The sequence below is a fragment of the Madurella fahalii genome (assembly GCF_045866475.1).
Source record: "Madurella fahalii IFM 68171 DNA, scaffold_2, whole genome shotgun sequence".
NCBI lineage: Eukaryota > Fungi > Ascomycota > Sordariomycetes > Sordariales > Madurella > Madurella fahalii.
Window position 1 is genome coordinate 406,971 of NW_027263972.1, and position 12,832 is coordinate 419,802.

Genomic DNA, 12,832 nt, shown 5'->3' on the forward strand with positions numbered 1-12,832 from the left:
ATGTGGGCGATTTGGCGAGTGAAATGGTCGCCTTAACCGCTGTACCACCTTCTCCTATAAGTTCTCCCGTCTAATCCTGTCATTGGAGAGAGTTACTAAGTTAGCACTGTCAAACTAGCGAGCTCGAATTGCCGGCATTTGTCAACATGTGGGTGGGTGGCTGAATAAAGGTAACACGTTGGTTCGCCGGAAAATTGAGCCTCTGTCTGGAAGTTTCCAAACACGAGTATCGGATGCCGCGGCACCAGGCATGACTTCCCCTGGAGCAAAGGACCCTTCCTATTGGGCAATGAAGAAACCATCCATGTGGAGGACGAGAGGGATCCTGGTCATCAGTCTCCTCTCTTTGGTAACCCCTGCTCTGACCTGCAGAGTTGGATGTCACTTGTTGACCCGATAGCCTGGTTTGACAACCACGCGGGATACGGATAGCTTTCATACCCTCGCAGCATTGGAGAGCGCAAGGACATTTTGCGAGTCGCTTGTGGCCCTTACTTGGAGTTTGGTCAGCAGAATGAAGGCGTAAATGGGTCATGGAAACTGGACGCGAAGCCAACAGTCTACGCAACAAGCGAATCAACTGGTATAATAGCTTTCACCGACCCCCTTCCATGATCCTACCCAGCTTAATAAAGTTCACAGGCACAGGTGAAAATCTTGGCGCTGCCGCACCGCTGTTTGACGTCCCAAACTTCAGAGTTTCCTGGGAGAATAATCCACCGAATGTCGCTTAACCTGCACCTGAATTCTGCAGCTTGACTCAGAAAGAGAACGCAACCAACATCGCATCAAATTCCTCTTTAATGAAGGAACCTAAATATATGATAGCTCGGGAGGATATGGTGTTTCGGTGGTTCCTCTAGGGCTGTTGGTCCCGCTACCAAATCCTTGATAATGCTTCCGGAACCAACATGACCAACCGCCTTGAAAACAGAATGCACAACCAAGGGCAAATGTCCGTTCCTTCCTTGACAAGCACTCAACCCATGAGGGCAATTTATTTTCATTCAGGGGCGCCTTAAGGCTCCGCACCCTCACGGCGAGGCCACATGATCCTAACACATATCCAAAACAATCCGTAACTCGCTCGTCTGTAGCGAGGCCACGGCCGTGTCCAAGGAGCTTCTATCAACGTAGAACCACTCATCAAGGTCCTGCTTGATCGGCGCGGGAGACAGGTCCTGGTCAGGTGGCAAGTCAACCGTGTCCGGGTCGATGTTTCCAGGGGTGCCCGACAAGGTGGTATTGTCTCTGCAGCCAACATCAGCATACTAGGTAACTCGGACCCTCAGCGAGGCCATTTAAGAAGAAGCGTACAAGCAGATCTTCCCATGTTTAGCGTTTCCCTCAACAAGCTCCTTCCACGCATCGGCGCACTCGTCGATGATTCGCTTGGCATACCTGGGCGCAGTCAGTCCTCCCTCTCTGCACCACCACCCAACGGGCTGTACCAACACACTTTCTATCCTTGAACTCGCCGCCGAAGGCATACTCGTTCGGCGGATACCCGTCAGGAACCATATAGATCCTGAACCAGTCCCTCGTGGCATCGAGCAAGCCGGGGAGGTGCTGCTCGACGTCCTTGAGGTCGTGCAGCTTGTCGGCTAGAGGGTCGTGCACGTCGATGGCCACCACCTTCCAGTCGGTCTCGCCGCTGTCGAGAAGGCCGAGGATGCCCAGCACTTTGACCTGCTTCACTTCACCCGTCTGGGCGATGGCACGGCCGATCTCGCAAACGTCGAGAGGGTCGTCATCGCCTTTTGCGTGGGTGTCGGGGTGTTTGCGGTTGGGGTCCTCCCAGGTCTGGAAGAGTGTCAGTGACGTGCGTCGCGTTGATGATTATGAGCATGAAAAACGGGACGTGCACAGGCGAGTGCGTACCTGGGGAAAAGCCCCATAGTTCCAGATGTAGCCCTTGTATGGGAAGCAGCTCTTGACGAAGCGCGGTTCCTCGCGCAGCATGTCTTGGCTGATTGGATTGAGGCTTTCGCTGGTCGAAATCTGTTGAATTAGAGTAATGGGGGTCAGGGTCTACCGTCTGTGTTTCAACATGTGGCAGAAAAACCGGCACACCTCGAACTTCGCATTCGTCCATCGCGGAACCTCGACCACCATATTCAGCACGCCCGCATCCTTGTCGTGATACAGCGGGATGTCATGGAAGGGAGAGACAGGCACTCGGTCTTTTGTGCGCTCAAAGTAGACTCGGTACGAGTCTGTAAATGGGCGGCCCGACCTTCGGACCGAGTATTCGCTCTTTGGAGTCTTGCCGTACAAATCCTCCGTCGCCATGGCCGACTCTAGTTGGGAAGGGTTGAAAATGGTAGTACCTCAGTCACCCAACGCGATTGAGAGGGTGTGTGTTGGTCCGAGTCTCGATAGCTCTAAAGTCAAGCACCGGCGTGACGTCACCGGCCATCTTCAAACTGCTGCAGCATCGCGGGGACGGGCAGATGATTGGTTGCATGCAACGCAATGCTTTTGCTGCTAGCACAAGTTGAATCAAAAGTGCTGGCTCCTTAGAACCGGGTAGATGGGACTCCCGGACACTGCGACTCGTCCGATTTGACGTTGCACCAGAGCCGCTGCGGTGGACTGGCCGTATCCTATCGGCCAGGCCATGCAGCCAGAGTATTGTGGCACGGGCTGAAAAGAATTGGGGCGACTTAGTCACGTCCGGCGGCGCAGACAAGAAATATAGAACCCAGGGTGGCCTGGCGGGCATTGGCCGGGACATTGGTTGAACAGGCCATGGCGGTATTACTACCTCGAATAGAATGCAACATCTACGGCGAGAACTGCATGCATGGCTGAATCAGAGTGCCATCTCAGGTCGAGAAAGGTCCGATCTGCCTCCTCCCATGCAGGTACACCAGGCATCAAAAATTAGGATCAGAGATTAAGGATCAGATATCAGGGGTCAGAAATCAGACATCAGACATCAGACAGACAGACACCAGACACCAGAGGTGTGCTGACTCAGTTTCTCACTCAGCAAAGGGGCACGCATCGGGTATTGAACATACATGGATACTTTGGGCTTGCCTGAAGCGCCGGCCGGGGCGTCCCGCTTCGCAAATACCCGTGGCATTCTTTTGATTCGCAGATTAGCTGGCTTTGCACCCAGCATGTGATCCGCGGTACGTAGTGTAAGGCAGGTGATGCACTCTACCGTGCCTAGGGCAGGCCGATAAGTTAGTGCCAGTGCCCAGCACGCCACCGACTGCTTGCCATGGCCGTTCCGGCCGGCACTCACCCCCAGGATCAGCAGGTGGGCAGCAAGTGCCAAGCTGCGCACGCGTGCATGACATGGGTATTCCGCAATCGCAGCGGGGTTCGGGAAGGTATTAATTGAGTTATCTTAGCTCCGGCTGCTCTTGGGATTGCTGACGGCGGCGAGAGCTTCTGATAGGCCGGGTCGTTCTCCCCGCTGACGGTTCCGCAGCCCGCGCTGGGACGGGCCAAGCTCATCCCCACACCACCCCCAGGAAGCCCCTGGGAAGCCCGGTGGGAGGCGCCGTAGGGACCTGCCGTAGCGGATCTAGCGGCGACCGGTACATGACCCATGCAGCGACCCGATTCTTACTCGGGAAGGCAGCTGCTCGCCCGAGCGTTGCAACAACTCCCAAAACTGGCCCCGCGCCCAGACGCGATTGGGCTACCGAATGGCGCCTTGCAGCCTCCAGGCGGCGAGCGTGCCATGGAAACAATCTGCAGAGCTGACCGGCGGATAGTCCATGTCCGAGGGGCGAGAGAGTGGCGGAGTCGGCCAGACCCCCCCCCCCCCCCCGGTCGTCCTGACCAAGTTCAAAATGGCCCTCTGCCTCTGCCCTCGTCGGCCATGTCCATCACCCCAAGTCCCTCTCCTTGTCCTTATTTCCCACGCCCAACAGCGCGCCACGCCCAAGACTACTGATCCGGGATGAGGTTCACCACCGCTTCGCTCCTTCCTTTGGCGCTGCCCGCTCTGGTCAGCGCCGCCGGCGGCGGCGGTCCTGACGGCGGACACGGCGGACCCGGCAAGAAGCCTCTCGTCGACTCAGAGAAGCTCCAGTCTATGATGAAGGCCAAGGACCTGCTCGCCGGCTCCCAGAAGCTCCAGGATCTGGCCGACGCCCACGGCGGCAACCGTGCCTTTGGCAGCGGCGGCCACAATGCCACCGTCGACTACATCTACAAGACGCTGAAGGCTCTCAACTACTACAACGTGGTCAAGCAGCCCTTCACCGAGATCTTCTCGCAGGGCTCCAGCGAGCTCACCATCGGCGAGCAGTCGATCGAGTCTCAGATCATGACCTACACCCCCGGCGGCCAGGCCACGGCCCCGATCGTCGCACTCGCCAATCTGGGCTGCACACCCGCCGACTATCCTACCGAGGTGGCCGGCAACATTGCCCTGGTCTCGCGTGGCGAGTGCACCTTTGGCGAAAAGTCGCTGAGCGCCAAGGCTGCCGGCGCCCTCGCCATCGTCATCTACAACAACGTCGAAGGCTCGCTCGCGGGTACGCTCGGCACCCCGTTCCTGGACTATGCCCCCGTCGTGGGCATCAGCCAGGAGGATGGCCAGGCCATCCTGGAGCAGCTTTCCCAAGGCGCCGTTACGGCCACGCTCAACATCGAGGCGACCGTCGAGGAGCGCGTCAACTTCAACGTCATTGCCGAGACCAAGCAGGGCGACCACGACAACGTGTTGGTCGTTGGCGGTCACTCGGACTCTGTCGCCGCCGGCCCGGGCATCAAGTGAGTGCTTTCCTCTATCCGCAATATCCAATTGAATTTCCTTCTTGAAAAATTGTGCGTGCTAACACTCTCTCGTTTCTAGCGACGACGGCTCCGGCACCATCGGCATCCTGACGGTCGCGAAGGCGCTCGCAAAGTTCCGCGTCAACAACGCCATCCGGTTCGCCTTTTGGGGCGCAGAGGAGTTTGGCCTGCTCGGCTCCTACTTCTACATGAACTCGATCAACGGCTCCGAGACCGAGATGGCCAAGATCCGGGCCTACCTCAACTTTGACATGATTGCCAGCCCCAACTACATCCTCGGCATCTACGACGGCGATGGAAACGCTTTCAACCTGACGGGTCCTGCCGGCTCCGACGTCCTCGAGAGGGACTTTGAGGAGTTCTTCGAGAGCAATGGCTTCCCCTCGGTGCCGACCGAGTTCAGCGGCCGGTCCGACTACGCCGCCTTTATCGAGAACGGCATCCCCTCGGGCGGTCTCTTCACTGGTGCCGAGGTGGCCAAGACGGAGGAGGAAGCGGCCCTCTTTGGCGGCGAGGTCGGCGTTGCCTACGATGTCAACTACCACAGGGCGGGCGACACTGTCGACAACCTCAACATGGACGCCTTCCTGCTCAACACCAAGGCCATCGCCCACTCGGTCGCAAAGTACGCCCGCAGCTTTGAGTCGCTGCCGGCTGTCAACATCAATGAGCGCCGCTGGGAGGCCGACCGCGCAAAGATGCTCAAGCGCAACGCCGACAGGCAGGGTCATGGCCACGGCCACAAACACTCCCCTTCTAGCCCTTGCGGCGGCGGCGCTCTCATCTGACCGGGGAAGGGAAGAAAACAAACAAAACAAAAACAAGCCTTAAAAAAAGGAGCTATTTTATGAATCATAGTGCTTTAATGTATATACCAATTCTCAGACGAAGCAGGATGACTCATATATAATATATGTAATGCCGCAATGGATGATGGTTATTTATTGGTTCCTGTGTTTGGATCTTTTGTCGAACCTGGGTGGATGTTCGGCTCTGACGTGACGTTGGAAAATTAATGAAAGAGGTAGGTGAATTAATCTATGCCCGGTAGTCGTCTTGCCGGAGGCTGTGTTAGGTTGGCGAGGCGGGTAAAGCACCTGCTGGGTCGTGTCGAGGGGAGTGTGTGTGCATGGCGGGTAGCTCATGTGAGTTCACTGTGAAACGGCATATCTTCTGCACACGTGTGGCGTAACCGAGGTAGCAATCTTGTTTTGTTATTTTTGTATTCTTGCCGGTGGTATTGCAGCCCTTCTAATGTGGTTTTATAATTTACGTGGTTAGGTAAGTTATGTATGAAATGTTTTCCCTTTTTTTCTCTCCAAATTTTTTTTTTTTTTTTTTTTTTTTTAAAAAAAAACCCCTGTAAGATTACAGTCATCAGAGCAGATTGGCTAAAACACAAGTCCCTCGCAGGCTAATTAAATATCTTAACAACGACTTCAGTTCTGGTTCGATATCCGAAAGAGACCAGCCGTTTAGCGGTAGATGACTCCCCTCTTTCTCCGGTAACTTGGAGCAGGAAACTTATTGCATAGGCTGACAGAGACACAGGGTATTTCAGGACAGCGGAAGTCGCCACATTATTGTTGCGATATTACCGTCGGTGACTTCAGTCCGGCAGCGGGATTTTGTTGTGGCGATGCTGAAGGAATGCAATTCCAGGTCGTCATTCCTATGATTGTGCTCGGAGTTCGAGTGGCTGACAAGACCAATGACAGCTCCTCCCATCGCGTTTTGTCCGCACAAGCGGGCAGAATTTTTAGCCACCTGATTACCTAGGGCATTGAATCCTCCCCATCTTGTCCGCTGACGGGCTCTCCACAGAAAGCCAAAGGTTGGCTGGCGTTCACTAGTTAATCAATCGGCTCAGTCGACCAACAACGGGACAAGTAGAGGCGCAAATGATGTCGCCTGACGGCGGGCGGCTTTTTGTTAGGCACCGAACCTCACAGCGTAACCGCATCATAGCTGTCAGGGGTCCACAACACTTCTCGTGGGCAACCAACGGCTCCCCTTGTGGATTCTCAGAGACAGCGACGTGGGCTCCGACCATTGGCATCCAGGGTTTGAGTTCGCCGGCCACAGGCTTCACTGGGCTTTGATAATCACCATTTTTGATTTGGCCCCAAAACTGAAGCCGTCGGGGAAAACGAGGCGCGACTAGCTAAGATCTACTTGTCGTTGTTTTTAGGTGGGAAACGCCGGATTTTGGGATCGCCAAGCGGCAAAGGGTGGTTCATCTCTACTCACTAGTCGCAGGGCACAGCAGGCCAAGCTTTCCTCGCCGAGCCCTGGGCCGCCCGCTCGCTGCAACACAGCCGTTCGCATCTCGTCCTATTGGGGAGTGGAAACATGAAAACAAGAGAGTCCGAGCCGTCGTGAAAACCACAGCACCATGCTGTTTGCGCTCACGATCCGGGGCGGTGCTTGGCTTGACTCCAGATTTAGCTCACGAGGGTAATTAGCATCGCGCCAACACCCTCCACATCGCGCTTGTTTGTCCCAGGCCGCAGAATTTTGTCTATGGGGACTGGAGCCAGAGCGTCCCCGTCGACAAGCACGCGAAATGGATCCTCTGCCCTTAGCACGACATGTCATTCGCTGAGACGCGCGCCAAGCGGGACCCTGAAATGTGGTTGCCTCCAGAGAGGGCCCAGTCTGCGGTGTAGTGCTGACATGGGGCATGGGTTCGCGTCTTTGACAGTCTTGCAGTTGTGCGTTCGGGGCTGATACATCCATGCTCCTGCTCTCGATCGCCAGCAATCTGCTTATTTGGAGAGGCTGAGCTAGCATGCTCTGTCCCCGATCCCAGTCTCGCCCGGCCGGGCTTGTCCTTGCCGAGCCTTGGCAGCGAAAACTCAGGGGCGTCAGGATGCGAGTAGGAATAAGTTCGTCCATCGAGAAGCGCGCATATAAGGGAAGCGGGCTCGCTCCCCCAGCTCGGACTCGGACTCCCAGCACCGCGCACCTCAAGTCCTTTTCCTTGGGTCAATAACGCCTTTCATTTCTTGTTTCTCCCATCTTGATTCACCCTCACTGCGCAAGATGGGTCAGTGGCAGAGCAGCACGGTGTGCACGACGCCGGCGTGTCTGCACGCGGCTTCCAATGTCCTTCAGAATATGCACCCAAACTGGGCCCAGATGGACCCCTGCACACAGTTTGATGAAAGTGAGCGAAGCACGGCCCAGATAACCCCTGTTTCGGTACATTTTATCTAACCAGCGACAGTGGTCTGCTATGGGTATAGGGAAAGATTCGAGGCCGATCAGTTGCTTGCCGGTGGCATTCAGCAGCGCATCTTCAGACTTCTAGAGCGCATGCTCGAGAATCCCGACTACCAACAAGCAATGGGGCACCGTTCCGTTCAGTCTCAGATCACCGCCCGATCAGATAGCTACGGCGAGCACAATTTCGACTTGCTGCGGACCAGTTATCAAGCCTGTATGAACACCGAGGCCAGGCAGGAAGCGGGAATCCAGCCGCTCACCGACCTGGTTGTCTCCATCAACAAGTCTTGGCCAATCTCGGTCGACGACCTCGAGACGAAGGTTGGACCATCCGAACATGAGGCCCTGGTCAAGGCTTCCCTTATTCTCGAAGAACTCGGCATCCCCGTCTTCCACTCCGCGATAAATGGTCAAATCGTCATAAGAGACCCCCTGGACTCGGTGCGTTTCTTCGTCCCCGCAACGGCCGTCCGTGCTAACACAGTCGTAGAAACACAATCGACTCGCCTTCATTCACCCCAGTCTGGTCAACACCAATGCCACGGTATACAGTGACAATGCTGCCCTGGCGCTCTACGCCGAGAAGATATCCGAGGCGCTGGAGCTGGTGTACCAGAAAAAGCTCTTGGAGTCAGACGCTGCCGAGCTTGCAAACGGAGTGGTAAACTTTGAGATTGAGATGTACAAAACCATGGCTCCCTACGCCGCGCTAGCCCAGACAGCAACCAGCTTGGAAGTGAGTAACCGGGCAAAAAGGCTGTCGGCCCCAGCCAAGACGAGACAGGGCTCTGACGCTGATTCCTGTTTTAGGAGATTTATTCGCTCATGCCGCTCAATGAGTTCTCGGCCACTGTACCCATCCTGGGCTTCGACAAGGTGGTCGCCGCCCTCGGCGATCCCAGCCATCCGATAACCGAAGTCTATGTGCAACAGCCAGCCGCCTTCGTCGAGCTGGCCGAGGTCATAGCTAGCCAGCCCAAGGCGGTTGTGCAGAGCTGGATGGTGTGGAAGGCAATCGACAGGTTGCATGGCTATATTATCGACCCCGAACTTGAAGCCATCATGCCCAAAACGACGACCGGCCTTAACCAGGCCGGTGACTGCATAAACGCCGTCAGCGGGACCATGCGATACGCGCTGGATCACATCTTCGTAGCGGCAGCGTACCCCGAACAAGCCATGGAGTCAACCGATGAGATGACGACTCACATCCGGGAGAAGTACAAGGAGCGCATCCAGGCACTGGATTGGATGAGCGATGAGTCCAAGACCCGAGCCATTCAAAAGGTGGACAATATGGTCCAGCAGATCGGATACCAGAAATCGAACCCGGACGTTTCATCAGCCGAGTCGGTGGCCGCCTATTACCAGGACCTGAACGTCACCGACAGCTACTTTGCCAACAGGCTGGCAGGCTTGCGACACAAGACGCTCAAGGAGTATGCGACCGCCATGGTGACCCCAGACCGCACCGACTGGGGTTCGCCCGCAACCGAGGTCAACTGCTATTACCAAACTAGTGATAACGTCATGTACATCCACGCCGGCTTCTCGCAGCTGCCCTACTACCACCCCCAACTGCCCGACTATGCCACGTACGGCGGCCTGGGTTCCGTCATCGGCCACGAAATCAGCCACGGCTTCGACAACCAGGGGCGCAAGTTGAACGAGAATGGCGAGCAGAAGCCATGGTGGGACAACGCGACCGTCACAGCCTACGTGGAGCGCGCCCAGTGCTTCGTGGACCAGTACTCGCAGTTCCAGGTCGACGTCCCCGGCGGCAAGATGAACGTGGACGGCCAGCGGACGCTGGGCGAGAACATTGCCGATGCGGGCGGCCTGAGCGTCGCCTTCGACACCTGGGCCGACCAGCGCAAAGCCAAGCCTGACGTCTGGAACCAACAACTGCCCGGCCTGGAACTGCTCACGCCCGAGCAGCTCTTCTTCGTCTTCTATGCCAACATGTGGTGCAACAGTCTCACCCCGGCCGCTCTCCAGACGTGGGTGGAGACTAAGCACCACTCGCCCGACAATGTTCGCATCCGCGGCCTCACCAGGAACTCGCGAGCGTTCAAGGCAGCATTCTCGTGCCCGGTCAGGGAGCCCGAGTGTGCCCTGTTCTAGTAGACGGCCAACAAGGCCTACTTCAAGGATAGGCTGAACCATTTCCATTTCCACTTCCATTTCCATTTACATTTTCCTTAGACGAGCATGAGCATGTGTGTTTTACCTTGTTGGTGTCTGGCGTTGTCGAATTTTCCAATAAGAACTGGGCATCGGGTGGGGGGAGAATCAAGGACAAATTGAGCGCTTAACCTTAAGACATAGTAGTAGTAGTTAAAAACTAGAATTAGATAGACTCTAATGGAGCGCATCACCGTTGTCATGTTCGTTCTACTTGTTTGTTTGCAAAGCTGAGGTGTGCTTTCTTGTCGGCTCCCGCTCTTTAAACATAAGTTCATTTCCCAATCTAATTTGGCCTTGCTCTCTCGGACTCACAAAGTCCGCTGTCATTTCTCCCAGCATTTTGGCTCGTTGGCTTGGCGACAAGCGTTGGCACCATCTCTCACGTACGAATCCGAGGTAAGGACCAGTGTTGTCCGAAGGAGGAACGGAACCCCGTGGGAACTGAATCCTTCCATGTCATTGCAGCAGTGCAATGCAATATCCGTACCACGTCCCTCTGCCCGGGCAAGTGAGGGAGCCAGCAAAAGGATGCTGAGCGCACGACTGCTCATCTCATTTACTGACGCGCGTGAGAACTCCGATCCCTGCCGAAACAGGGCACCCAACGTTTTTCGGGTTTACTTCCACAGCCCCTGATTCAACTCATGGTCTGTTCAAGACGCGCCATCAAACCCGAACTGTCTCCGCGGAACCGCGCGAAGTAAGGACGTCTTTATAACTGACGCACATCTTGTTGCGCTGGCGAGCTTTATACGGTGCAGCAGCCGCCCACTTCAGCTGGCTTCGATGCGACGGCAAAAGTCTCTCCCATGCTGCACCTGCCACTCGCACAGCCAAACCTCCATGGCCATGCCCAAGAAGCCGGCAATGCAGATACCGCCGCTGTCGCTGACCGATGTCGCGCCCAAGCTGAACTCGCGTTCCTCGGCCGGCACATTCTCCATGATCTCGGCAAATGTGTTGACGTAGACGGCCCCGCCCAGCAGGCCCTCCCAAAAGGTGATGAGGAACACCAGATACACCGAGGGTATAAAGTTTAACAGCGCGTGTAGCGTCAGCAGGACTAGGTTAGCGACCTGCAGCAGAGAGGGGAAATATAAGTTGTGGACCCGAATAAAGGGCGTCGAGGAGCGAGAGATGAACACGCCGAGCTGGTAGAGAAAGCCGTAAAAAGGGTAGAAGGCGCGGAACTCGGAAAACGGGGACTCGTCGAGCGGAAACAGCAGGGTCGGCGCCACGCCCTGGTTGATGGTGTACTCGGCGACGTACACCAGCAAAAGCGGCAGCATATAGGGCCAGAACAGCGCCTTTGCACGTCGCAGATGTGCCCAGAACGACGGTCCCTTTCCCGCGCGATGATGGCGATGTCGATGATGATGATGATGATGATGCGTCGAGTACGCCGTAGCCGCGACCGACGAGCCCGGCGAGAGCAGACTGCTCGACGCCATGCCCGTGGGCACGTCCTCAAAATCCTCCTCCTCCTCCTCTTCCTCCCTCCCCTCTCCATCCTCGTCCCTCACCCCGGACGACACCCTCTCGTACCCGCCCTTCCACCCCTTCCGCAACGGGCCCCTCGGCAGTACCCCAAAGAAACTCACCAGCATGACCCCGGGCAGCAGCGCCGCGGCCAGCAAGCTCCCCCGCACCCCCAGCCCGATCCACCCGGTCAAGACCACATACAGGCCGGCGCCCACCAACCCCGCCCCGCCGGTCCCGCTGCCCCAGGCGGCGAGCGACATGTGGCCGTAGTAATGGGTCAGGCCGAGGAAGCTGAGCTCGCCGCCGCCGCTGCTCAGGCTGGCGAGGACGACGCCGAGCATCTTGACGGCGACGGAGCCGGCGCTGTTGTCGGCGGGGGCGAGGGCGACCAGGACCATGCCGGCCGAGGAGAGCACGACGAAGACGACGATGCGGGCGGCGTACGGCACGCGGTGGATGAAGTAGGGCGCGACCAGCTTGGTCAGGAACGAGGGCACCACGTCGGCGAGGAGCACGATGCCCTTGGGCAGGGCGGAGCCGACCAGGTCCTGCGCGGCCGAAAGGATCAGGACGTAGAGGACGTTGTTGATCAGGCCTGTTGTGTGTGTGTGATGCTTCGGAGTCAGTTGGTTCCTTCTGTGATGCGGGATTGCTTTGGGACGACGGGCACGGGTACGCACCAAACAGCCAGAAGGCGACCAGCACCGACGTGTCGGCGCCATGGAAGATGCTCGCCAGGCGGGCGCGGTAGAGGGCCCACGACGAGGATGGCGATCCCGGCAGGGGGAGCAGGCCGGATGAGGAGGGTGATCGGTTCATTGTCTGAGGCGGGGCAGGTAGGTAGGTAGGTAAGTAGGTAGGTAGGTAGGTATGTCGGTATCTCCGTCGGGCCCGACTTCGCTACATCTCGCGTAGGCAGTCTTCGTGGCGGCGGTGTGGGTGAGGGCCGGCTACGAAGGATGACGATGACGGTGGAAACGGTTGTCGAAGGCAAGGGTTCGGATTGCCTGCCGGGAGCCGGAAATCTGTGCTGAAACGGGACGCAGCAGCTGGGGTCAGGCGCACAACAGCCCCACTCTTTCGGGTTCCACTCCCTCTCTGGCCAGCCACACCGCTAGCCTGGCGCGATAAAGTTCAAACCCGCGTTTTCCTAAGGGTTTCGTCATTTCAA

The 12,832-nt window shown here is 56.9% G+C and overlaps 4 protein-coding genes across 4 annotated transcripts; 2 read left to right on the forward strand and 2 right to left on the reverse strand.

Moving 5' to 3' along the window:
- Positions 1-1,055: 1,055 nt before the first annotated feature.
- On the reverse strand, positions 1,056-2,292 carry MFIFM68171_02873 (inorganic diphosphatase; the record flags this gene model as incomplete). The annotated part of the gene is made up of 5 exons (XM_071058295.1): positions 1,056-1,251; positions 1,318-1,401; positions 1,460-1,803; positions 1,882-2,001; positions 2,074-2,292. The coding sequence occupies 5 exons, from the start codon at positions 2,290-2,292 to the stop codon at positions 1,056-1,058; spliced, it is 963 nt and encodes a 320-aa protein (XP_070914396.1).
- Positions 2,293-3,922: 1,630 nt separating this feature from the next.
- Positions 3,923-5,552, forward strand: LAP2_1 (Leucyl aminopeptidase yscIV; the record flags this gene model as incomplete). The annotated part of the gene is made up of 2 exons (XM_071058296.1): positions 3,923-4,740; positions 4,823-5,552. The coding sequence occupies 2 exons, from the start codon at positions 3,923-3,925 to the stop codon at positions 5,550-5,552; spliced, it is 1,548 nt and encodes a 515-aa protein (XP_070914397.1).
- A 2,257-nt stretch (positions 5,553-7,809) lies between these two features.
- MFIFM68171_02875 (Membrane metallo-endopeptidase-like 1) lies at positions 7,810-10,116 on the forward strand (the record flags this gene model as incomplete). Its single annotated transcript, XM_071058297.1, has 4 exons — positions 7,810-7,933; positions 7,988-8,433; positions 8,483-8,728; positions 8,803-10,116. The coding sequence occupies 4 exons, from the start codon at positions 7,810-7,812 to the stop codon at positions 10,114-10,116; spliced, it is 2,130 nt and encodes a 709-aa protein (XP_070914398.1).
- Positions 10,117-10,952: 836 nt separating this feature from the next.
- Positions 10,953-12,480, reverse strand: BTN1 (battenin CLN3 protein; the record flags this gene model as incomplete). The annotated part of the gene is made up of 2 exons (XM_071058298.1): positions 10,953-12,256; positions 12,342-12,480. The coding sequence occupies 2 exons, from the start codon at positions 12,478-12,480 to the stop codon at positions 10,953-10,955; spliced, it is 1,443 nt and encodes a 480-aa protein (XP_070914399.1).
- Positions 12,481-12,832: the final 352 nt, after the last annotated feature.